The following is a 27,429-nucleotide window of genomic DNA, read 5'->3' on the forward strand; positions in this document are numbered from 1 at the left end:
ACGCAAACAATAAACAGATTATAGTGTGATATGACACGGGGGTATAAGCTGTGATATAAACAGTTGAGCACCTATATCCTGTGTTTTATGGTTGTGTTTAAACAATTAACAACGTCTTTTTAGAGTCGCGAGTCTACGGTTATATATTATTGTAAATATATTTTTTACCATTAATTGGGACAAGAAAATAAAAACGTGGACCATCTTACCCCACCCTAGGATATGATCCGAAGAAAATTTAGGGTAAATAAAAGCAGTAAGACGCGGATGGTATTCAGTTTTGTATTTTACGGACGAAAACGCTGTTTTACTACGACAGACATGTCGTACATAAATAAATAATTTGTAGAGTGATTTGTTTAATGTTTTGTATACACTATCCAAATTGTTGCAAAATCTCGGCAACTCAATGCTCCCACGCTCTAAACAGATGTAATGCCGTTGACGCGAGATTAAACCGAATATGAGAAAAAGGCGCTTGGCAAAGCAAACTTCTTGAGCTGCACGGTTTTAAATTCAATACCTTCGCGCTGGCGGCTCGACCACCAAGCAAGAGACTGCAGTTGCCCGCGTTGTTTTAATCACAGCAAATGCGCATCTTGTGAGTGTTTATCAGTAGCTTTATAGTCAAGTACAGTTAATATATAATTTCATTCGTAATTTCGATAAGTCGAGTAATCATGAGATTGCACGTTTGAGAGGAAATGAATAAGTTAATCAGATGTAATTAGTCAGACACCCTTTCCACGAAAGCCTCGTAGTGAAGCAACAACAATCTTGTTTTATTTCATGACGTATAAAAGAGCAGTTACGTCATGACAGGCGTGTCAGTCGCGTAGTATCAGCCCACGGCAACTGTCGTGTTTAAACAGTAGGTGGAAAACGCAGTGGGGTTTGGACTATTGAGAGATTAATACATAAAATAGGTAGAATGTTACATAAAAAACGCCACTTAGCTGGACAGCATCAGCCAAAAGCGCAGATTTCTTTTCTAAAAAGAAATGCACTTAATTGACCTAAAGCGCGCACGTTTTGCAGAAAGATTTACGATTTGTTTTAGTTGATCCAATGATCAGACGCTATGCAGAAAACGTAACAGTTTGTTTTAGTTGGCCTCAAGATTGAATGCGCCTCTGAACTTTTTACTTCTCTGGTGAAATTCCAAATTGAATTGAAACGTTTTTTGAGGGATGCTAAGTGAGTGGCTGTGAAATTGCATTGTGTGTTCTATACATAGTAGGTTGGGGTAAGATGGCCCGTAGTTTCATTTTAATTTATCGTCCCATTAAGTAGTAAACAAAGACTGTTTACTGTTTAGCGAATTGTATAACCATATCCTCACGACCGTAAAAGCGATATTGATTGTAATAAATCGGTTAGACAATGGGATGTTATGCATAATATCCAACAGTGCTACACAGCATACACATGGTATGCGGTTTAGTATATATATAGGTCGAATATGTAAAGCGAATTGAAAATGAATTTTCTCCTGACTCGAACTCACCCAGTAAACAGTATCCTAAGTTCATGCTTTTCATCCTATGGTATTATACATATCAATTTAGTAGAATAACACCCCTTCTGAGCATAGGACGTGCCAATTAGTTGTCGTCGTAGCAGCGTAACTAGCTATTGAAAGCCAAGCAATTAAGCGTGATGTATAAGAATGTTTTATCAATTGATTCTAAAGTATCGACAAAAGAATTTTGATTTGTAGTTACAGTTTTTAAAATAGGAAGACTTTAATATGTTGTAGGGCCTATACGCAAAGTTATATTCAAATACGAATACCGTTCATTTCATGCATTGACAGTATATAGCCAGCGGCAGAAACCTATATTTACGGTAGTTTTATATGTAGGCTACGTGGTGCGGCAATACGCAGACTAAACTATAAAGTGCAAATGCGCTACATACAGAACACGTTACGAGCAACAACTCTTTATGATTAGTTTACCCGTACCTTATCCATCCTGCACAGGGTTTTACAATGTTAGGCACATACTTGGTGTATACTGTCTTTGCGATTTTAGCTTCTATATCAGAAGCTCACGTGAGGTTAACCTTTCCCCCAGCAAGACGTTATGCATTGGATTTCCTGGACAACGGGCGAACTAGAGGCCCTTGCGGGTTCCAACCGTACGCAGGTACAGTAATTTCTTCATACACTTGTGCGTTTATGTAACCTATAACAAAACGTAACTTTGACGCCGTCGAGAATCCACCATTAATTTTATCAAAAACATTATAATTATATGTGTTGTTAAAATTAAGCCTTAAATCGTAAGGTAAAAAAAATTGGATGTAGTAATGTAGTAGAACGATACAGTATTTAACGTAACTATAAATTTGAAATTAAGGATGTCTTAAATTATTAATGGCGCTCGCTTGCCCCACTGATTGGCCAAAGGCACACGATCACTGTAATTTGGGCAAGAATTATTGAAATTGGATAATTGTTTAAGAGATTATCTAAAACGATATTAGGTTTCTTCTGTTGTAGGGTGGTCCAAGGTCATAAACTGTTGTAAACACGCTAATTATACAAGGCATTATGCACTGAGAGATTATGTGCAAACGTGGAGATCATGAATTTTTAAACACGTTCTACGTTACTATACAGATAATCGTTTTCCTTCAAAGCTGAAAAAATAATGGTCAGCGAATGGACTCCTGGAGCTCGAAACTTCTTTGTTGTGCCGCTTTGGTGATAGTAGTTATTTTTTCAGTATTTTAACTGCTTCGTTATCGTTTCAGGGGCACCAAGAACAACACTGATAGAGGGCACGAAATTAAGAGTGACATGGCACCTCGCGTACTCACATAGGGTAAGCGCATGATGTTATATGTAAGAGGTATCACAACGGAGTAAACTGTAAAGTGTACACATCGATCGGATTAAACGGGTTCTCCCATTAATATCGTAGATAAATAGTCACATCAAAGTATTGCTATACCATCGTTCATCGAACATACTTTTGCAACAAAACTGCAACTTTCTCTTTCAGGGCGGCGCACAAATTCAGATTATAAAAGAGAATCCCTTCGTCGTTGTGACCAGTCTTACGGGCGGAGCGTTCTTGTTTCAAAATGATTCAACGTAAGTTAATATCGTAACCTTTTAATCTCAACGTCTTAACCTTTTTACGCTGTACATAACCAGAATTACAGCTAAATTTGCTTTATTTTGTTTATTTTTTACAGTCGCCAATATGCTGACGTCGTTTTGCCGGTGAATTACACTTGCGACTCGTGCGCTATTCGTTTGTTCCGACAAGCTTCTGAGTGGGGTGGCGCATACCGATTTTGGAGTTGCAGTGACGTAACCATTTTACGTCATCCAAATGCGTCATCGGCAGTTTGTGCAGCCACTCCAACGGCTGCACCAATCGGTAATGGAACCGGTGGAGTGATTGGAGAACCAGAACCAACAGCCGAACCAAGACCAACTGGAGAACCAGAACCGACAGCCGAACCAAGACCAACTGGAGAACCAGAACCTGAACCAACTGGAGAACCAGAGCCAACAGGAGAACCAGAACCAACTGGAGAACCAGAGCCTGAGCCACAGCCCAATGGTGGTGGGCAAACTGCTACTATGAACCTGTGTCAACCAGCGGAACCACTTCTATATAATCAATGTTATGTTGGAAAATGCTTGAACAACGGCACCTGCGATCCAGTCACTGGGTTATGCAGCTGTGTGAAACTTTTCTCTGGTGATCGTTGTGAAAATAAAGGTATTTCTTCATAATTGTATTCTTTGTATCATAACTTTAGATTTAACTTTTTTATTGTTTTGTTCTTCACAGATCAATGTTGGGTGGATAGTGATTGTGGGCGTGGAAGATGCATAGACACCAGGAGCACAACTTATCCTAAACTTATGTGTTACTGTGAAGCTGGGTGGCATGGGGAGAGTTGCGATACAAGTGAATATGAATATTATTGCACTAGTTTAAGTGGGCAAAGTAGTTAGCATATTTGCCTCTTATGGAAGGTCCAAATTCAGTTGTCACTCATCTGTTTAAAATAAGAAAATCGCCAAAATATTTACCCATAAAGTTAAAGTGTGGTAATTAATAAACGGGAAAAATGTGTGTGGAATAGAACACTTATGGTATAACAACTGTCATTGGCCTGACAGTCGATAAACAAAATGCATTCATTCAGTGTTTTTAAAATCATAATTTGTTTTTAGTTATAAACTGGTACTCAGGTTTCCACCCCTTGTAATATTTCCCAGGCTCTGATATCGTTGTTCAGCAAAACTATTCGAGCAACCCTGATTACTGGACAAGAGAGCTCAGTCCTGGGAACATCTACGTTCACTGGAGACTTGTGAGAAATAACACAGAAATTGAGATTGCTGTTCGTGCTAAAACTCTCAGTTGGGTGGGCATTGGTTGGAGGCCAAGAGGTTTAACAACTAGATGCAAGAGTTTCCCATACAGCAGTTCTAGGCCTACTTTGGACCGAGCTTACATGGATATTGTGACAGCTTTAAAGAGCCAACCAATTGTGGCCGTAAGTTCATAAGATGTTACTGTGGCATGATTGTACTTTAAATGTATGTGTTATTTCAGAAAAATGCAACATTGGATCCAGAAATTGAAATTGAGAACTCGTTGCAAAGTAATATTGTAACTAGATGCTCTCCTGGTGCTGGCACAGGTACACAAACAACTGGTCAACCAGAACCAGAATCGACAGGAGAACCAGAACCAAGACCAACTGGTGAACCAGAACCAACAGGCGAACCAGAACCAACTGGAGAACCAGAACCAACTGGAGAACCAGAACCAAGACCAACTGGTGAACCAGAACCAACTGGTGAACCAGAACCAAGACCAACTGGAGAACCAGAACCAAGACCAACTGGAGAACCAGAGCCTGAACCAACTGGAGAACCAGAGCCAGAACCAACAGGAGAACCAGAACCAACTGGTGAACCAGAACCAAGACCAACTGGAGAACCAGAGCCTGAACCAACAGGAGAACCAGAACCAACAGGAGAACCAGAACCAACTGGTGAACCAGAACCAAGACCAACTGGAGAACCAGAGCCTGAACCAACTGGAGAGCCAGAGCCAACTGGAGAACCAGAACCTGGTGCAACCCAACCACCAGGATCACCACTGACTCATCCAATGGACTGTATTGATGTTGTAATTGGGTCAGTTAAAGGTAAAACCACTAAACATTAAATATTCTGTGTTTCCTGTCATTGCACAACCCAAACATACCACTACAATATGTTGAATGAAAATGTAACTTGTTTTATCGTCGCATGGCAAGGCAACAACAGTTGTTAAAACATGGGTGTTCCAATTTTCAGGTAACCTTCACAGGGTGCAAGATATGTACACAAGAGATCGTTCCACACCTCGTGCAGATGCCTTCTATGGTGGAAGTGATGATATTACTGGATCTGCTGGTTCCCAAGTAGATGGTTTCACCACAATTGTGTTCCGAAAGAAAACAAGAGGTTAATAAAAGCTTCTTACAGTGTTTTTATTGAGTAATTGAGCATGCGAAGTTAGATAAATAAACATTCTTTGCTTAAATATTATTTTACTCCTGTTTGGATAGTTGCGAAAACATGAGTGGGGGTAAAATAATTTACCAAAACAAATGTTATGTGTTGTTTTACAGCGATACTGCAATGTGACCACAGCATAGTAGATGCTCCAATGCAAGTTGTTTGGGCAATTGGACAAGGTCTTGATTCGTATGGTCACCGTCCAGGCTCTGGCCTTGAAGCTTGTACAGCAAGTGACTTCAAGTCAGTTTAACTTTTGCTATCCTAGTATATTTTAGTAACAATCACACAAAAAGTGCTCAAAAAATATTTTACTTAAAACACAAAAATTGCTCAAAATTTATTTATTAGAAACCCAAATTTACATTATACATGTGGCCCAAATAAAAACTAAAAATTTAAAAATACCTGATACCTGAATTTAATAAACAATAAATCATTTTTAGTCTCCCATGTCTCCTACCACACTACCTATGTATTATTTAAATACCTTTGTTCTATTTGTTGAAAGGTTTTATCGTCATGACGAAATTAAGTACCATGGCACTAATCGCTTACAGCGGGGTTCCAGTACAATGAACTTCTATGGTGAGAACTTTAATTGATAACTTAATTATAAAGTTTCTTTTAAACACCTGAACTCGTCTGAAAGCCGTATTTTTAGCGATTTATTACACCTCATTTGCGTTTTTTTCTGTTCTTATTAAAATATGTGGTGACATAATTAAAATGCAGTTACAGTTATGGTCAAACAGTAATGTGGTAAATGCAATATACTTTTGCACTGATTGTTTGTATAGATACATACATTAAGCAAGGTAGAAGAACCCAGTTTAGGTTTTCAAACTGTGGTGCTAAAGCATCAGTTTTCACCCCCCATTTAGAAATTTAGATCATGTCTCTCAGGCAGCACAAACGTTAAGCTTATATTAAGCCTACAACAATGTTTTATTTATTTGGTGCTTCTGTCTATGTTGTATCCAACCCATATTATCGAAACTTGTTTATAGCCTACCTACACTGCTTTCAATATCAGATTCCCGTTTTCAGCACCATCCACTGTATTTTCATGCATAGCTCTACCTTGTCTGGTTCATTTTTATTAACAGCAATTGATTAACACTAAACTATTAAAAAACCCTTTAAATATAAAAGCTACATTGAAAATTCACTATCATTTCAGAAAACCCTACACCCCCAACGAACAGTCCTGCACCTGGTGTATGTTCCACTTTATCTGGTGAATACAAATTACCAAGATCATGCGATTCATCTGCTGCTAATTTCAACTGCGAGTATTTCCTTTCATGGACTCTTGACTCTTCAACCAACGCCATTCAATTCACCCTAAAAGTGAGATGAACATATTTTAAAATGTGAAATCGGGTTTTATATTTTTTACACGCCAAAATTGTCATGTTATGCCAGTTCAGTTTTTTAACACATATTGGAGTAGAAGTATACACCTATTTTGGTTTAAAAAATGTTGGACTACAAAATTACAAAAATCCTTTTGACATGATAGTCTTTTAAATTATAGAGTCAAAATTTCAAATTGTCACATTTATATTTTTTGTTTTAACAGTCCAGACAAGCAAATACAAGATGGATCGCACTTGGTATTAGCTCAGACAAAAGGATGGCAAACACAGACGTCATCAGTGCTTATATTAATAGCCAAGGCACTGCTGTGGTTCAAGATAGGTATGTCATACGTGTGCCTCATATTACCATATCTATTAATATGTAAATATATATTTGCATGTTAGTGTATATATACATGTATCTGATGTAAATCTGTAAGCTGATTTGATTTGGGCCATAAACATAAACAAATGGCAATGAGTTTGTTTTAATTATATCCTGAAATCAAATAAAGTCAATTATTTCTTATTAATAACTTATGTCTCATTTCTCATTTACAATGAAAAATAATCATTAAATATTTGTTATTAAATTGGCAAATTGCACTGTCATGCCTTGGTCTGTTACTTTATCAATCTCCATATGACTTCTTCGGTTAGTAATTGTGATTCCAAAATTCCAAAGTTTAAATAAGCATTATTCATGTGTGGGTTTGTTGCTATAGTGTCACAGTGTGGGAGTATGGGCTATAACGTCACATTGTTTTATTAGTTGTGTTTAGATCACCATATATGCAGTTAGTCGTTTATTTATGGGGATGTCATGTTTCTTTTGAACCAACGTTTAAGGTTGTAGGTTCATTGGAGTGGTACTTATTACGTGGCAAGTGGTACTTGTCACAGCTTGAGAGCCATGTTTCAGCTTAATGATGTAATTCCAAGTGAAATATCCTCTCACTGCTTCTTAACCTTACAAACACTTGAACTAAGCCACAATAAGTGTGAGCAGATCTAATATAAAGTCTGGGATTACAGCCAGGCCAATTATTCCCACGGAATAACACACTTTAACCAACAGTTGCTACAACAAACATTACTAGTTTAAACTACTTTAAAAGTACCTTCCCAGAAACTTATTGAATATAAAGATCATTATAATGAATGAATGAATGAATGTAACTTACTTTATTCTCGCGTGGCCGGAAAACGACAGTCGTTATAACACGGGTTTAACACCTCGTGCCAGCTTACGAGTTACCTTGTATGTTACTTTGTGGGTGATTATTTTTTTGGGATTTTTTTATTTACTTTTTTGTATGGCTGATAATTTTGACAACCCAATAGTGACCACTGGGTTGGAGCAATTGTCGTTAAGTGTTTTGCCCAAGGACACATACGCCCACAATGGTATAATAACTATCAAAAATTCACTAAATATAATACCAACATGGATAATATAAATAACAGTGATTAAATTGACAGGTGGGCAACTGGTTACACTCCCCCACCAGTAGACACTGTCAACTCATTATCGGGCATTAGTGGAAGTTATACAAATGGCGTCATGACTTTTCAGGTGAATTGCTATTCTGCTTGCATTGCTACCAGTCATATGTAATATATTAAATAGCTTTAGTAAAAAGCTGTTTATTTTGTTGTTATGTTTTGCTAAAAGAATTATTTTTAATATTTTTTATTCTATTTGTTAGTTTTCCATTTTTATTATTTATACCTCTCATCCCGGGTATAGGCCTAATGTATATTAATTAAATGTTAGTCTGTACACTGCTAAATAAAGTATGACATATTAAGACATAGAAATCTCATAGTTTATAAAGTCATGTCCAACAAAAAGGAATATATTTTGAGCACAGGTTCAATTTACTTATTATTTTATAAAACACCAACGCAATATAGGCTTATACCAAATTTTTAAATAATATTTTTTCAGTTTTCTCGTCCAAGAGACACAGGGGATAGTAGCCAGGATGTGAAATTCACTGATAGCGAGTGTCAACACATGATTTATGCAAGTGGGCCTTTAAACGCTGGTCGAACAAACATAAACTACCATACCTCTACTCCTATAATCAGTAATAATAAGGTGGGTAATATTTTTAGTTATAAAATACATAAATTTTTATGTATCAAATTTTATGCGCACATAGAATGTTGTTCAATAGCAGTTATTACTGTATGCTGTAATGGTTATGCATTAAGCGCTTTTTCTACATTTTTGTTTTAATTTTTTTGTACAACAAATGTCTGTAAAAAAATTATTTTTCTTAAAGGCGAGCTGCTATTGAGCCTTTATAAAAATCTTTTTGATCTTATTATTTTTTGCATTCCTTGTACACATTATCTGTTTAAAATATAATCCTTATATTCCTTCACAGATTTGCATTCGTAGCTGTGGTGTGATTGTCTCACAAGTTATTAGCATTGAAGGAACTTTAACAATGACAGGAAAAGTTTATACAAGTGATTTGTCCAACCCAAGTTCTCAAACATTTATTAATTTAAAGGCAGAAGTGGAGCCTTTGGTGAGACACACTTTTGAATGTTACAAACCTTTGTGTTGCATTAGGTTGATATTTAATTTTACACAAGCTATTACCATCTATGGTGGTAATTAAGGTCCTACAGCTGGCACAACCAAAACCTGGTATTTGGACCTGTAATTTTTACTCGTTTGTGTTATAAATACATTTATGTTACATTAATCTGTTTACACAATAAACTACATTTGGCCAATGGACCATATATCTCCAATATACATCATGCTACTGCTTGGACCCCAAACATACTGTTGAACAATTTTATTACAACAGTTTTTTTTAAATTTATATGCATATTATACCATTTAACCTAAAAAAACTTTCCGCCTTTCATGTTTCCTAGCATTTGCTACTGACTGTTATTTCTTTAGTACCAAATTCCTGAAGTTCATCACAGTTAAATTAACCTATATTCATTTATTTAAATTGCAGATTCAAGCTACATTTACAGAAGCAGGACAAGATCTCTCAGCTGGTTCAACAAGCATTGTCACAGTAACTGGTTTCACACAAGGCAGTGTAATTGTTAGCTACGTGGTTCAAGTCACTCACACTAATTCTTCTATCACACCTACTGATGCAGTAGTAAGAATACAAAACAATCTGTTTTTTAAACTTAAGTTGCAAATATGTTTTAAATTTTTTGAAACATATTATGGCTCTTTAAGAAATAAAGCTTCTTTAAACCTATTTTGTACATATTGTTTTGGCATTTTAAAAGCAAAACCTGTTATAATCACTTTGTGTACATACTGGTTAGGCATTTTTAAAACCAAAGTTGTTTTAATCTTTTTGTGTAGCTGCAAAAATAGATTTTAAGAGACAAGTATCCAAATTGGTATCTCAAAACAGTTATTGATGTCTAAAAAAACTGCTACAAAAAAAAAAAAATTAATGTTTTTATATGAAATTTTAGAATCAGCTAGAAAGAGGTTTCAACAACATAATAGCTGCCAACAACGGTTCACTTCCAAACTCCAACATTAAGGTTGCCTCTCTTACAGTGACACGTATGTATTTCATTATTTCATAAACTAAAAAAATCCATATCTGTTAAAAACAGATATTTTCAGAAATTGAAAAGAAATATGCTAGTAATAAAATAAAAAGTTAGTGTTTTTTTAAAAAAAGAAAAGAAAATGCATCATGGTCCATACATTACATTATTCCAAATTACATACCTTAAAACAGTTACATAAAACCATTTCTCTTTTAAATGTATCTTCGCACATAAGCAACTCTATTCAAAGTCACCTTTAAAAAATTAATATCGAATTAGTTAAAATTAACTTTTTCATTTCATTTTCAGAACAAGTGCCTGCAACTACAGCAGCCCCTGTACCACCTGAACCTTTTGCTGAATGGAAGATAGCTGTGATATGCGCTTGTATACTTGCTGCTGCTGCCATTATTGCTGCAGTGGCTGCTACATGTATTAGAATGCATAGGAAAGAGGGTAAGCATGATAATAATAGTTAGTTTTTTATTTCTTCCTGGGTTTTTGTAGCAAAGATTGGAAAAAAAGCAAAATAATGGGAAATAATATTTAAAAATATTATTTTTTAAAAATGTTTTAGGTATTGCAGAAAAAGGCAACGTTATATAAGAAATCCCATAAAAAAGAATCTCACTCTTTTTATCATAGCTAGTATTATAAAAAGTAATTTTGTGAAATGGACCCTTAATAAAGTTTATAGTTGCCAATTGCATAGCTTAATGTTCTATTTGTCCAATTACAGTGGCAAATATCATAAAACTAATAATTAGTGGGTATAATTATAAATATTTAGAGCATGTTATGTCATCTTTTAAAGGAGATTTCAAACAATTTTATTGTTAACATATCGATTTTTGCAGACACTTCCTCGGTCATGCCGATGAAGAAAAACGAAAAAGCAGGAATTGCAAACCCAGTAGGTAATGAATATGAAGAACTACATGAGGTATGTTGAATGCTTTTAGTAATTTTTTGTTGCTATCAAACTTTAGTTTAAATTAAAATGGCCGGAAAGTAATTAGCATCTCTGCCTTTCGACTAGACACTAGAGTTTTGGGTTCAAAGCTCGATGCTGCTATTATTGAGTGTGTGCCGTTTAGCAGACACTTAAAGGCAATTTCTCCAACACAGTGGTCTATTGTCGTTTAACTAAATTGTCAAAATTGACCAAGCATTTAAAATAATAAAAAACAAATATTTACCCACACAGTTACATATATAGCAACTAGTAAGCAGACACAAAATGTATGCAACAGGACACTCGTGTTATAACGACTGCTGTTGCCTCTCTGCATGAGTATATATTGGCACCATTCATTCATTAATTCATTAATTTATTCTTGTGTTTTAGAAAACATCTCGTGCTGGTTCATCAGGTAGCTCTGCCAGTGGTGACGTTGACAAAATGCAAGAAAAAGTGTAATATGCAACTTAATATTGAGTTCCAGTTCTGTATAAAACATCAGACAAACATGGTTTTAACCCATGGAAAAAATGTCGATGAGATGAAATAGAATAAGTTTTCATGCAGCACTTATTTCAATTTAAAATATACATTCTTATTTTTAATTGCATATTTCTAAATAACGTTTTTCGAGAGTTAAAATCTTAACAACGGTAAATAAGAATCATCTCTTTAGTTTTGAGTTAAAAGCTATTTTCATTATTTTTGTTGTTGTTTTTGTTTTACGCATATTTATACTTTATTTTCTTTTCCTATATCAAAGAACTTAATTTACAATAAACGCATTCTTTTCGAACTGAAAATTCTCTGCAAAAATATTTTGACTTTAAATTTCCAGATGAAAACACTTTTTTCCTTTTTATATAATTCTACAAAAACAATCGTGTGTTGGATTGAGTTTGTGTATAATAAAATACGACATACACATTCGCTTGTTTAATAGTATGGTGACATGGTGGTACAGGAGAGCATAACTCCAATGCATAGCTCCAATCGTATTTCATTATAAAATAATTTTATAATAAAGAACTTGTGAACACCTGTTAACAATATCGTCCTGGGGCAAATATGTAATGTTAAAAAATCACATGGTGTTAATTATGAACTATGTTTCAATTGTAACCAATAAAAAAAGTGCTGTTCCAACACTTGTACATGCCTATGAACAAACAAGGTAATCTTAATTACATGCTAATTAGACAGGTTTTTTTTTCTAAAGTACATGAATATATATTTTGATTTATTAAAAGTGTAACAGTAAGGTGCTAACTTTATAGTATGCGAGTTTAAATTATCCAGTATTGCAACTTAATAAAAATAGGCCGAAATATATTGTAAAGTATGATTGTGTCTAAAGAAATTAGTATTGGTTTGTAAACAAATGAATATGCCTATATTAAGTTTATGTGGTACACACACCACAGCTATGTGGTACACACACACCACAGTTAAATTTGTACACACAAGCCGAAAAAGAATATATATATACGTTAAAAAGTTTAGCTTGTGGCCCACACATTGTAGTTTTGCCGATATTTATTGTCAAAATTTCAAATGTTTGTAATTAAACACGTTCTACATCCTGGGTAATTCAAATATGGTGTACTACTATATTAACAAAGTAATATATGGGAACACATTAGAAACTCAGTCACTGGCAACAGAAGAAAAAATATAAACCTAATGATAAAGCGTAAAATTTTAGTTTGTGTTAGTACCTGTATTGATAAAAAAAATATGTATAACAATACAAACAAGGATTTGGAACTGTCCCAATTTACACACCTGGTGGGAATCATTTAATATCTGCTTAGGTATCCCAATTTTCCCTACATTACTATATTAAGAATAAAAATTGAGAATCTCGGTATATAGGAAAAATGTTTTTTTTTTCATTTTTACACAACCTAATAGCAGTCCAAATATCTTACAGAAAACACCTGCTGCAATAAAAAACAATCTTCACCTATGGAATGCAGCAAACATGGCATTATGGTTATCATGACAACAGCTACATCACCTTCATATCACTGATGAAATACGTCTTTACCAACGGTCTCTTCTAACTTTAGTCTTTACAGGAGCTGGGGATGTGTTAAATATTTGTTTCGTTAACAAATAAAAATAACACACGAAAATAAAAAATATCATTGCTTATAAAGCAAGAAAAATTTCTGAAATATGGAAACACAGTTTGGGTATGTTTAAATGATTGGGTTCTTATAACATTACTTTGTACAAAGAACTGTGTGTAGATGAAGTATTATTTATTATCCAATTTACTTGAAACACACCACTTTATTAAGCCAACGTGAGGTGTCAAATTCCCTGGCATGCACCCTGTTCTAATAATTTATGCCAACAGTAGAAAGGGAGTTTCCACAATGTTTTAGGTTTATGCAGTATTCTGTAGGATATTTGGACCCCTATTTAATTGTGTAAAAATGAATTATGTTATTATTATAGATTATGTTATTATTACATTTCTATATAATGGATAACCTGGAATATTGAGTGTAATATGAGTGTTTACTTTAGTTAGTCAATCATTACAACAATGTACATAAGTATCAATATTTACTTTATCACAGTGTAATACAGTTTGACTTCGAGTAGAACCACGTATGGTAGTTCATGTGTGATTTTGACAGCCAGGAAAGAATTTAAACGCTTTAGTTTTAATAATTTTAATTTATTAGAGATTTCTAAAGATTTGTATTGTAAATCACTGTAATGGAAACACAGCATCAAGACAGCAGTGAAATATGTGAGGAGGAAAACACACTGGTTGAGGAGTTGAAGCTGGCTTGTGATAAGGACAATAAAGAAGTTGATTTAAAGAATTCGTCACAAGCACTTCATGCAATGGCAAATTTATATGCAGAAAAAAGCAAACAAAAAAAGTTAAGTTACATTCGCAGTGCCGCACTTTACAATGCTGCCTTTATTCGGGACAAAGAAAATGATGAAATAAAAAGTAATTTAGACACTTAGACAGTTTATGCATTGAGGTTCTTAATGTCGCAGGAGCTGAGAAAAAAACAGACAATTTGGTTGAATTTTCCGATAAAGTGAAACGGAAGCTTAAGAGTTACAGGGAAAGATTAAATTTCCATTGATACTGGATAATGTAGAAGAAGAAGAACTTGTTGCCTTGGGGGAAGATAAAATCAACAAGGTGAAGGAGATGCAAGATGATGTTACTGCAAATTACACTGAGTTAATGAAGTATGTGTCTGACAAATGTGAGAAGATCATGGGGAAGCCACCTTGTAAGTACACAGTTGTAGGAATGGGGTCATTGGCTCGTGCCCAGATTACTCTGTATTCTGATTTTGAGCATGTAATTGTTCTGGATGATAAAGTTGGTAACATAAATGAACAGGAAAGAAAGAAGGATATGAGATACTTCAAGTGGTTTACCACTATCTTCCACATTATTGTGATTAACTTAGGAGAAACCATACTTCCTGCTGTTGCAATCCCCACTCTAAATGGAGAAAAGGGAAACTGGTTTTATGATAGCATTACTCCAAGAGGCATCTCCTTTGACGGAATGATGCCATATGCAAGCAAAATACCGCTTGGCAGGCAACAGTCGACCAAAGAGAAGCCATGGAAAACAGAATTGATTAAACCAGTAGCGGAAATGGTGAAATACTTGAGCTGTGAAGAAGATATGAAACAAGGATATCATCTCGCTGATATCTTGTCCAAGACATGCTATGTAGCTGGTGATCAATCTTTGTACAAAGATTTTGAAAAAAGAGCAAACTCATTTGTTGTTCAAAACGATAAATCCAGTGATTTTAAGCAATTAAAAAAACAGATAAATAATGATTTAAACAATTTCCAGCCATTGATTCAATTTTGCGGTTTAAGATTTAATGCAAGAAACAATAATATGAAACGCCTGGTGTACAGACATGCAACTTTGTTTATAGCTGCTCTTGGAAGATTACATGGCATTCAAGAATCCTCATGCTTTGATGTTTTGGATAAATTGAAAACCATTGGACTTTTCAAGGAACAAATCCGACACAAATTGAAGTTTATGGTGGCTGTAGCTTTGGAGATAAGATTCAAAATGTATATGAAGAGTGGAAAGCAGGATGATTCTATTTTTGTCAATAATGATGCACATATACAGACCTTGGTTAAACATTTAGAAGCCTTTGTGGGAAAGGAAAGCTTGATCCAATTTGTTGCAACAGCAGTACAGCTTACTGAACATTTTTGGAGTAAAGTCTTCGAAATATTTAGTGATAAAATGGTATGCTCAACTAACAGGATTCTTGCTGTGGCTATGTTGAAAATGGATGAAGATTTTAAAATAAAATGCCAATTATTTTTACAAGATGAAACAAGTATTGATGAAAACATCATTGAGGTTGTATTAAGGTTTATTACTGATGTATTGCAATATACAACAGTGTTTCTGGAATATCCTAATATTGGTCTAAAGATTGCAAGAAAAATATTAGTGTACTGTAAAGATACAGAACAAGTGCTTGTTGCCAAATCATATATATTTTACTTTCTTGTCTATTTAGATGACAAAACTGATGAAGTGAAAATGCTTAGGAATGAGTTGAATGAAATTATTAAAGGAAGAAGATTAATCTGCAAATATAAAGAAAAAAAAGGATATTTGAATTGTTGGTGGGCTGTTTATAACTATGCACATGCTTTGTTCAGAATGAATCAAGACAAATTATACCTTAATGTGCATGAGCACTTAGTACAGCTCAATAACTTAAACTCAGACTATACAAACACTTGGGGTTGTTATAATATGCTTTTAATTAAATCTGGAGCTTTACTGCGTTTAAAATATTTTAGCGATACCGTAGTAGTAGCAAAGGAGATGTTATTGTTTCAAATAGAACCTACAGGAGTTTTGAAACCATTTTGTTACTTCTTACTTGCAATATGTCACTTTGTTTTAAAAAACCTTGTTGAATCGCTTATTTGTAATGTACAAGCTATTCGTGAAGTTAAGGCAACACATAGGCCACAATGGATGGGAATGTGGGAAAACACTTTTAACAGTTTACATTTCCTACTGACAACATTGTTGCCAGAACAAAGTAATGAGGTGCTTGATTTACTTTGGAGTAAGATATGTGATGATATGAGTGAATATGCTTTTCAAATATATAATTATAAAATGAATTAAAAATGTCCCCATATAGGCTACTTAATATTTGTCGTTAATTCTTTAGGATAACTACCATTATCCAAGTTTTTTACATATTAAATGTGTCTACAATTATAAATGTATTACAGTTATCACACCATGCTTTCCCACTATGATGTGTCCTCTTTGAACTGTAATTTTTGCCGATCATCTGATTTGTGCAAATAATGAAAATACAATTATAAAGTAGCACCTTAGTGTGTTGGTGGGGTGGACAGGAGAGAGCAGAAATTAAGGAAGACACAAAGTTTCCATGATTATCTTGGTCAGGTTGAACTGCATTTACTGTTCTGATGTGACAAATAAGTTTTTAGCAGAAAACTACGAACTCTTAAGGCTAAGCAAAAAGAGGTAAAAAATGTTTGGCACTATAGTGAAGAATCTTCGGCACATTACAGAGTGTTAGAGGTTGGTAGTTAGGGGTTACCGGAGTATGGAGTTACTAGTTAGCAAATAAAGCAGGGGAAGAATTCTTCACTAGCACCAGATACTTTTAGAAAAATAGAATCCAAAATATCAGGGACTCATGAGAACCATTGTTTTTGAGTAAGGAGAAGTACTGATCTAAAAATGTGGAAAGAAGTAAAATAAAAAATACTATTTATTTGGCTGAATGTGAAGCCCCTTTTTATGCAAAAAGTTCTATTTTCTAACAAATATATATAAATTTTCATAATTCAAACACAAGTATGGTAACGCTTTATAGGAACAAGAGAACTGAGCTGTAATGAATAAGCACGCTCCAATTTATTATTAACAATAGTATAAAAAGATGTGTGAATACGCATTTTACAACTTTGGGCCATGTGTTGAATTACACTAATTAACAGTTTGTCGGGCGGTAAATATGCCTTGTTAGAAGTTAATATTAATCTCATAATGTTTAAGTAAAAAATGTTTCAATTGTGACCAAATGTATGAAGTTATTTTAATGCGTCCGCGGTTAAATCGCAATGGCTTGATATAGGCGTTATTCGTTGCGTGGATTTCTTCTCAGACTCACACGCTCCAAATTCCGAAACAGTATAAATGCTGTTTCGACAGTCCGTAAGAGTGGGAACAGTGGTGTAAACGTTGAAGCGAATGGAAACAGATTATAACGTACCGAGTTTGTTGCTTGCCCAGCGGAACAACTACTGTGTATTTATTTATTTTAATAAGAGGGGGGGGGGGGGGGTTGCTATTATCCTTCTACTTAAAAAAAATGCCACTCAAATGATTGCCGCCAAAGATTGCTGTTTCTGATTATTAAATAAGCCCCATTTTGTAAAATTATTTGACTATAACACTTGAACCTTAATTGTAACGTCGTGTCGGGGAATTTAACTGAGCGGGTAGTATTAAATTTGGACCGGGTACAAATTCAACGGTCGGAATAAATGAATCACGACACCGGCCATGCAATGATAAATAAGATACATTTTTTTATTTTATATTTTATTTTATATTTTTAAATAAAACGAATGTTATAAATAAATAATTGTAATAACAGGTAACCTTTAACTGCTTGTAAATAAAGTATGAAAATCCTTTATTGGAAATTCGATATTTTTTCGAAAATTAATCGACTTCGCACTTGATTTCCATCTTGATGACGTCATGTCATATTGATACGTGGTGGTGACGTCACCTTTCACGCTGGTTACGGAAACGCAGTTATGTTCAATGGTGCACGAAAGAGTCATCTTACTTTGGAAGAGTGGAATCTTTTCCTCAGGCAAATTGTTTAACCTTAAAGAATCGTCAAAAGTTATAAAATGCTAAAAATAAATTTGTTACTAAAAACTTTATCAATACAGTTCTATGTTTTTCTAAATATAATTAAATGTCATTAAAATCTATATTAATATATAAAATGTTGAAACCAAATAGAAAAATATTACGAAATAATAACCGTATAGCTGGAAAATATTACAAATCAAAAAGTTAAACGTGAAAAAATAATAAATGTCAAAATCACAAATTACAACTAAGTTTAAATTACAAACAAACTTGCGGATTATTAAAAAACAAAATTCGTTTAAGAACTGACTTTATGATTTTTGTTTGATCGAGACAAAGTGGTTTGGAAAGTTCAGTCCATCGATCGTAGTTCAGGTCGTTTTCGAAACATCGGAATCCTGATGACGTCATCTGAGTGACGTCATTACACACGACGAAAACGCGCGATTTATATGACGTCATCACTGGGTTCGTGCACTGCACTGGTAGAAGAGAACCAGACGAACATCTAAAAATTATTCCATTACGAAAAAAACAAGTATATTGAGGTGGGGTAAGATGGGACACTTTTGAAACATGATATCCAAATATCCTGGTCCTGTTTTAAACAATTCAAAACGGTCTATTAGAGTCGCAAAGATACGGTTTTATATTTTTAAATTGTTCGCTTTTTATTACCAAATGAATGAGAAAATAGAATGACAAAGTGTCCCATCCTCCCCACCCTACTTTATGTTTAATTGTAAAATATGCTTCTTTTGTTCAATCCGTATATGAAGTCATTTTACCCTAAATTCGCCTTTAAAAAGATAATAAAATTTTCGTTCAGTGACCGCTATTAAAGCAATTATTAGTTAGTATCTAAATAAATAAAATATTCTCACTTATTTTTCTCGACATCAAACATCACACATTGCATCGGGTTGGTCTTTCCTCCGCACACAACGATCACTTTACGTGAAGTGGTAACTTTGGTGGGCGCTGGTGAACTTTTACTGACATCTGATAACAAAAACAGTTCAACAATGCTGAAATCTTTGTATGTGGTTAAGGTAGGCACTTATACGCTATACTGTACCATGGATGCGTCGGTACTTGTAAAAAATGCTTAATCATAATTGCGTTAAACCTGTAGTCCCCGATGGTTTGTCCAAGATGTCATGTTTATAAAAAATCATGAACCCAAAAGTTACACACGCATAATAAGTCATAAGCGGGCCCTTTCTTATACGAAGATAAATAAGTTTCAGACATTCACTCACATATATAGTAGGGTGGGGGAAGATGGGACACCTTTAGCACATAATATCTAAATATCATGATGGTGTTTTAAACAAATAACAACGGTCTATGGGAGTTTTAATTTTTTTGTTTACTACCAAATGGGACGAGAAAAGAGAATGAATAGGTGTCCCATCTTACCCCCCCCCCCTCTACTATATATATATATATGTAACGCTGGCTTAAGCAGTTGATTTAAAACTTGCCTTTTTCTTGGTTAACTTTTTTCGCATTAACTGTATTATGTCTTGGAGATTTATTTCTCTGCGTTTTATGTTTTGCTTCTTCAAACCCAGCAGTTATAGCAGAGGTCAAACGATGTCCAAACGTCTTTTTCCTGTTCGGTGATGCTGGTGGTTTGGTTTTGCTCGTTTCGCTCTAAAAAAAACAAAAACCTTTTTTTAGAAAACCTGTGTGTCATTGGGCGATTCAATTAACGAACATTGCTCTAATCCAGTAGTTTCAAATAAGTTTTTCAAATTGTCAGCCATGCAGTGAAAAAAGCACTAACAAAGGTAAAAATGTGACAATTAGGCAGGCACGAGGTGTATGAAACAAGATAACTGTGTTATAATTATCTTTCCAGCTACGTCAGGATGATATCTACAATTGATTATTCATATTTATTTAAGGTACTAAACTTAATTTTAACAAAAACTTCATTAAACTACACTTAAATACTCTCTCTCTCTCTCTAATCTCTAATCGCAGCGCTATACCTTGTCCAAGTCCGACAGAGATGACGTAACGCGTCGTGATGACGTCATCACGCATGACGTAGCGGCATGATAATAGCTTGGGCTGATAAGTGAAGCAACCAACTTCCAGTTACGGGGACCATTATCAGGGTTAAGGTCCAACATCTCAATGGAAGAAGTAGGACAACATTCGACTGAACCTGTAAGCAGAAATGCGAAATGGCCAGTGGACATATACCAGCTATTTGCTGGATGTATATAGTCGGTCATAGCGAATTGGAAACCACTATAGGATATTTCTAGTCGTGTTTTTAGGAAATAACAACGCTCTTTTATAGTCGCGTGGATGCAGGTATGTAATTCTGTAAGAAATATTTGTTTACTGCCAAATGGGACTAAAGGAGAATGAAAACATGGATCATCTTACCCCAACCTACTATATATGATATTGCTTATACTAATATAATACAGCATGCCAGAAAATGTGTGCGAATATGTGACAAAGTAATCCTTACACCTGCAGCTTATTGTTAGTGTAGCGTGAGAAGGTTTACCTTTATCAAAAGTTTCATTTAAACCACCGACCGCGTACAACACCCCTTCCAGTTGTATAAGTGAGAAATGCGACCTCCGTAATTTCATGTCAGCCACAAAACTCCACTTCGAGTCTTCGTACCTGAAGGTAACGGAATGTATAAAACTTATTTATTCTGGCGTGGCAGGGCAACGACAGTTATAACACGGGTGTTATATTTCATATAGAAACCTGTGCCCGCTTATGAGTTACCATAGATGTAACTTTGTGGGCATTTTGGGGATTTTTCTTTATTTATTGCATGGCATTTGGATAACCTGAAGTTCTAAACGACCACTAAATTGGAGCAGTCGTTTGAGGTGCCTTGCCCCAAAACACATATGCGCCCACCATGATATTAACACCAAAATGTATTTTGTTTATGGGTGCGCCTTACCACTATAAGCTGGTGCAAAGTTAAGTTTTTAAATACGTGACGTGGTATTACGTCATTAAAAGGTGAATGTAATATGACGTCATTTAATAGGCTCACTTGTAAACGTCAGCGCAAGTACGGATGTTCTTTATTGCGTCACTTCCTCCTGCGACGTAAAGCGCTCCACCGTATGACGTCACGGCGTAACCACGACCAGTCAAGGGTGATGACGTTATTGTTTCCCAGCGACTTTCGTTTGGATCCGGACTGCAGAAGGTATTTGGTTAAGGTATAAACAATTTTCAAAATTGATTACTTGTGAAAGCAGTGCGCTGCGCGCCACAATTGCTTATAAAAAACAACGGCGTATCCCTTACCTGCAAATCCAGGTTTTCATTCTTTTCTCTTCTTCCCGAGTGATAAGACATCGCATCTTGCTCTCAGGAGCTGGAGGATGATCAACATAAACCTTGAAAGAGGAGAGTTGTTTCATGGAGGAACTCCTTCGAGGAAGAAGATTCGATTTCGTTCGTATTGCTTCCTCGACACGATCTCGGATGCTCTGTGCGACAAAAGTGAAAAATGTATTCAGTTTGGTTATAACTGAAAGAGACGTCAAGTATAAATAAATAATTGAAATTACACTCTCAGCGCGTGGCGGTTCAACGACAGTCGTTATAACACAAGCTTTGTTTTATAAACACCCAATGCCGGCTTACGAGTTACCGAATATATAACGTTGTTGGTGATTAAGATTATTTTTTAATGCATGGAACCCCATAAAAGAGATCAAGAAAACATACGCCCACAACAATAAATTGTTGTTTTTTTTCTATCATAAACAGAACTTAAATTGGCGGGGCAAAAATAGTCAAAAAAGAAAACCAAATTATAATAAAAAATATGTTTATTTCAAGTGACATATTTTAGGCACGAAACAAACCCTTTCTAAAACAATAGCCATTTCTTTAGAGACGAGGTTGTTTAGCACCCCGATCTTTAAATTCGAGAACTGAACAAATTTCATCACTCGTGATGTCATAATGGGTATTCGTGACGTAGGTGCGTGTACGAGCCAGTTCAAAATGGCGTTGTAGAAAAGATGCTCGAGGTCGGGATCACGTGACCGGGCTGTCTTCAATGACTCGGAGCTGATGAGTCGGTTAAGTTCCTGTAAACAATGATCATACGGTATTTTATAAATGTCATTTCTACGGGGTTGGGTGCCTAGTTGTTTTATGTTAAGTGGTTTCATTTAAAGAGTGAAAAATTTAGATTGGTTTTAAAATAAAATAATATTCTTTTAAGCTTGAGGAACAAAATTTAAAAAAACAGAACGAGACAAATTTAAAGATTTTTGATGGATCCCACATCCGATGACTACGGTTTAGACTTTAGAGTCTAATTCTTACTGTTCTGCTTCTAATTATGTACGATTCACGAACCAGTGATGTAAGTTCCCTAAATGCTTTTGTTTCAGCCACCTCCCAAAAGTGTGAGATCGCGAACTTTCGGCTTTCTTCGCGCAGTTTCGGACAGCCGTATGTCGCCGCCATTTTGTAAGCTACCAGCACGTTGGCCGGAGAAAAGAAGTTGTTAAACCCTCCACAGTGTCGGTCTAGGTAGTTAGTACATTGCTCAGCAACAAACGGGATTTTAAATCTTCGTGAAGCTCGCAGAACGCTCACTACGTTGTCACGGTCGATTGAGCACTAAAAATCATGCTGACACGTTATGGTTTTTAAAAATTAAATCCAGATTTGCATTTGGGTGCGCTATACATGTTACACTTAATGAAAAAAGGTAACAAAATAATACTTGACGCTATGGGTAATAGTTGTATAATGTCTATGGCGCATTGCAGCGACTGAATATGCATTATGACATGGAAGATTTTGAAAATACCATATAGTGTTGGTTGGGGTAAGATGGACGATGTTATCGTATAGTAGGGTGGGGGGAGATGGGACACCTTTAGCACATTATATCAAAATATCTTGATTTAAACAAATAACAACGGTCTATGGGAGTCGTAAGGATGCGGTTTTATAATCATTTGAATTGCGTTTGTTTACCACCAAATGTAAAGAGAAAATAGAAAGATAAGGTGTCCCATCTTTCCCCACCCTAATATACCCCTTTATTGTCCCACTTGGTAGTAAACAAAAAATATTTACAAAAGAGCTAAAAAGCGTTGTTACAAATGAGTTTTACGTGCTTATAAATAACCGTATATTCGTCATACCTAAATTTAGAAGAATAAATTTCTAACCTGCCCTGTGTATATGAACCGCACCAACTCCAGCATTGCTACGTCATCAACTTTAGTGAGCGCTATTTCACTCGATGAGAATCTGTCTAAGATTGCTCGAAATATTGGACTACTGGCCGCCATTACAACACGGTGGCAGCGAATTTTTGAGTTGCCAACCGTTAAAATAAGATCACAGAAACGGCCTTGCTCTCTTAGAGAGTTCAATCCTGATAAAAAATTTAACATTTTAAACGTGACATTACGCTTTTATTAAAAAAAAACGTTCCCTTTCAATTTACCTTTGAGTAATTCCGGCACTGTCTTGCTGTAGAAACGAATTGTAAGCACGTCTTTGCAGATTCTAGTTCGTAGCGAGTTCTGTCTGCTTTTGATCGTGCTATGACTGCTCTTGTCGGTTGCTGAAGATTTTGAAATGATAGATTCGTTTGAATTTGTGAGTTTCCAGCGGTCCGGGGTGCACGGTCGTTGGGGGCCGGTTTTCAATACGCGAGGCCAAGTGCCGTTTCCACCTTCCGAATTTATAAGTTTCTGTAACGGGAAGATGCGAGGAAGACTTGGAGGAACATCCATAAACGCTGAGAGTAAAATAGGAGAACGTTGTAACTGATCACTTGATGATCTTGGGCGAGCCATCAAGTCGTCGTCAAAGGAACGACTCGAAATTTGCCGAAGTCGTTTCGGTGTAAGTTTCTCTCCGTTCAGCAACTTCATTTCCTTTCCTTTCGTTCTCCCATGCTCACCTAAGTCGTCTGCTTTGTGAATCCTCACTTCCGGAAGAGACGGAGTCCTGGTTTCTTTTCTTGGAGGATCGTCAAGCTTTTTTACCGAGCCTGTACTTGACGCGTCCGAGAGTCTGCGCAAATCTTCTACGGATTGGTTCAGGGGAGTCCCGGAGCGACTGTGGAACGTTAGTCGAATCGAGTTACGTTTCGATAATTCGCTGTCGATTTTCAGCTCATTGGCCACATCCTCGTTGGTCCTGTCTTCCGTGGGTGATTCACCCTAACAAGTAGTTTATATAAAGCGTAATTAACGCCATGTCAGATATTACAAATTTGCAAAATTATTTTCTGTATAGGTGTTAGTAGGAGGACCTAAGATTTAAGCTAGATTTGGCCCATTATACTCCAACACCCAGACTGCTTATATTACACGCGTAAAAATGGCCGTGCCGTTAAATTCTTCACGTGTCCTAGTGTGCTGCTAGTTTTTACCAAAGGTTTTTACAAGACATTGAACTTACCAGTTTAAAATGGGGGGCTTCGCTTTGTTGCTGGGGTTCGTCGAAAGATTCGTCGTCAAAATTTGCCATCCTTGAAAGTCTGTGTCGATTTGTTGTTTTGGGGGGATTCGTTGGAACTTTGGCTAAATACAGTTCGAATCAACCATATTAGTTTAGATACATTTAAATAGAAATGTTCAAGTTCCTACAAAGAAAACAATACCGTGTTTTATTACAATACTTTCAACTTTTTTAGATTTATTTCTTAACTCAATGTATGCTGACAAAAAACATAAAAAAAATATTCCAAAATTATCTACTATACAAACTCTATATCCAACACTGTACTTACCCGTAGAATGTGGAATTTGATCCAAGAGTTTGGTCGTCATTCTAAGCAGGGAGGGAACTTGAAGGACACGAGAGGCGCTGTGTATCTTTTTAATGACGTCATATGTAACTTCTGTGCTTCCACTGTCAAAACCAAGGATCTATTTAGTTATTGTTAAGTATAAATCTATTTTGTGGTATTTCCGTTTGTTAAAAGAAAGTTGTCAGTGTTGAAAAGCCACAATTAAGGTGGCTGTACACAGTATCCGACATGCGAATTCGCTTGCGAAGTCGTATGCAAACCCATTACCGAGTTCCGCATGCGGCAGCGAAATCCGGACAAAACGGACGAATTCCGGATACTGTGTACAGCCACCTGCTGTATGCTTCTTTTTTTACGCGGCCGGAGGGTCAGCCAAGCTATATTGCATTAGCGTCCTAATAGGTGTATCCAGACTTAATGTATGGGACACTGTATTGTGCGTTTTTGTCTGACCTTTATGAACCAATTACCACAATTTTCTTTCCTGACACTCACGCATGTTACAGTTATGTATATCACCGGGCGTCGTATAAAAATCTTATAGTTATCGCACAATAAAGGCTAGTTATAACCTTTAGCTTAGTTATATATAAAACTACGAATACCTGTAAACGAAGTGGACTAGTTCCCGTAATGCTTCAGGTGGTATCACCTCGGCGTTCATAAGGTTCTCTTTCTTAACAAAAACATCTCGCATTACGGGGCTTACAGCTGCTAGAACGACCCTGTTTGCTTTGATCGTTTTGTCTTGATACGTGAACGTTATGTCCGACATCGTGCCCATTTTCTGCAGCCATCTGATACCAGCTAGCAGCTTTCCCGAATGGTCTTCGTCTGTAACTCGCCACTGTGCTGGGCCCAAGAAAGCAGAGGACTTGTTCACCGACAGCGAAGAAATATTACTTGTGCTGCTACTGCTTTTGAGCGTTGCAGAAGAAATATTCCTGCTACAGTTCGGAAATAATTTTTTAGAAACTTTGGGCATCCGCAGGGTACATGGTTTAGTTTTAATAGGTTGTGGTAATAATATGGTTCATGTTTTTATTCTTCCTAATCGCTTCATGTGGCAGTTAACGACGAATATTTAAAGATTTATTTAATTGTTTTCTCACGACTTGGAAAAAAGCGATGTTAAATACTTGATGGAAATTCTAGTATATTAACAATATCCATCTTACCCCACATTATACACTTATCATCTACTGTAGTTACAAGCATATACATCTGTTGTGTTAAAGTTAGAACAACATCTACTACGATAACAACAGGGTAAAGAAAAGTTTAGGGCTTTTTGTCCTAATACCGGATTCAGACATGTTGACACGCTTACCGCGTGATATATTTCAAACGGTGGCGAAAATCTGTTTCGCTTATTAAACCATACCATATCACAGGGCATATAGGAAGTCGTGCAACCAACGTGTACATTTGTAATCCTACCTCTTGTTTGATATCGGTATGTGCAGCGGCATGATTAGTTGTTGCTTTTATTACGTCATAGCAGCGTCATTGTTTCCGCAACAGTAACAACGATCAAATGTCACAACAAAACACAACTGCGTCTTACCAGTTTTAATGAATCAGATATTCCTATATAAATCTTTAACAGCAGACTTTAATTGGCTTCATAGTACAAACTCAAATTCTATCTGAGTTTAAAAACAAATATAACCAGTCGCCTGCGAAAACCGCACAGAGATTAATTTGACTTAAAACTGTCTGAACCTGGTAAAAGCCGCACGTTCTCTCATCGGTTTACACTTAATCTTACACGACCTTGCTTCTCACGTTAGCCAAACCTCAACTGTTACACTTGTTATTTAAGGTCTGGATAGTTTAACTGACTTGAAAATTTACCTTTATCTAAGCACTTGGTAAAACTGAGCATCTGTAATGGCTAAACTATTCGCTAAATATATAATACACTTGTACCTCCGTCGCTAGGAACTCATTTAAGCCATTTATGATCGTAATTGCTACATGCACGGCAACATGGGCAAGCTTGCGGGTAGCTATTTGTACGGCATAATTACACACCGTTTGATGAGACTTATTCTCATTCATTCGATAGCAAAAACGGAAGACTGGAGGGTACGTGGTCACGGAAGCGCCTACAGCACACACACGCAAACGCGCGCAATTTAAGCGCATACACCCGCGGCTAAAATGCTATAAATCAGAATCTCTAAACAAATATCAATTTCACACTGTGCGTCGATTGATTGAGATTAAACATCATATACTTGTCTTGAATATATCTGCCTAAACAACGAGACTTAC

The 27,429-nt window shown here is 35.8% G+C and overlaps 2 protein-coding genes and 1 pseudogene across 5 annotated transcripts; 2 read left to right on the top strand and 1 right to left on the bottom strand.

Moving 5' to 3' along the window:
- Positions 1-1,953: 1,953 nt before the first annotated feature.
- Positions 1,954-12,355, top strand: LOC149733714 (uncharacterized). 3 transcript variants are annotated; one of them, XM_089881769.1, is made up of 21 exons: positions 1,954-2,150; positions 2,761-2,831; positions 3,012-3,103; positions 3,208-3,743; positions 3,816-3,935; positions 4,250-4,530; positions 4,590-4,950; positions 5,017-5,190; positions 5,342-5,491; positions 5,659-5,788; positions 6,057-6,133; positions 6,729-6,898; positions 7,131-7,249; positions 8,392-8,485; positions 8,861-9,013; positions 9,306-9,452; positions 9,900-10,052; positions 10,384-10,477; positions 10,777-10,923; positions 11,325-11,410; positions 11,816-12,355. In XM_089881769.1, the coding sequence occupies exons 1-21, from the start codon at positions 1,994-1,996 to the stop codon at positions 11,885-11,887; spliced, it is 3,384 nt and encodes a 1,127-aa protein (XP_089737895.1). In that variant the 5' UTR covers positions 1,954-1,993; the 3' UTR covers positions 11,888-12,355. The 3 variants fall into 3 exon arrangements, with proteins under 3 accessions (XP_089737895.1, XP_089737894.1, XP_089737892.1); XM_089881768.1 differs by having other exon boundaries at positions 4,590-4,795; positions 4,844-5,190; XM_089881766.1 differs by having other exon boundaries at positions 4,590-5,190.
- A 1,151-nt stretch (positions 12,356-13,506) lies between these two features.
- LOC149733715 (uncharacterized) lies at positions 13,507-16,814 on the top strand (annotated as a pseudogene).
- Positions 16,815-18,029: 1,215 nt separating this feature from the next.
- LOC149733716 (uncharacterized) lies at positions 18,030-27,350 on the bottom strand. 2 transcript variants are annotated; one of them, XM_089881771.1, is made up of 16 exons: positions 26,590-27,350; positions 25,755-26,096; positions 25,129-25,250; positions 24,798-24,919; positions 23,833-24,556; positions 23,552-23,760; positions 22,725-22,991; positions 22,223-22,450; positions 21,657-21,841; positions 21,397-21,546; positions 20,884-21,005; positions 20,351-20,529; positions 19,838-20,009; positions 19,235-19,352; positions 18,661-18,858; positions 18,030-18,359 (listed from the first exon to the last, which is right to left on the bottom strand). In XM_089881771.1, the coding sequence occupies exons 1-16, from the start codon at positions 26,619-26,621 to the stop codon at positions 18,128-18,130; spliced, it is 3,402 nt and encodes a 1,133-aa protein (XP_089737897.1). In that variant the 5' UTR covers positions 26,622-27,350; the 3' UTR covers positions 18,030-18,127. The 2 variants fall into 2 exon arrangements, with proteins under 2 accessions (XP_089737897.1, XP_089737896.1); XM_089881770.1 differs by lacking the exon at positions 26,590-27,350 and having other exon boundaries at positions 25,755-26,583.
- Positions 27,351-27,429: the final 79 nt, after the last annotated feature.

This window comes from Ciona robusta, chromosome 7 (genome assembly GCF_009617815.1).
Source record: "Ciona robusta chromosome 7, ASM961781v2".
Lineage (NCBI taxonomy): Eukaryota > Metazoa > Chordata > Ascidiacea > Phlebobranchia > Cionidae > Ciona > Ciona robusta.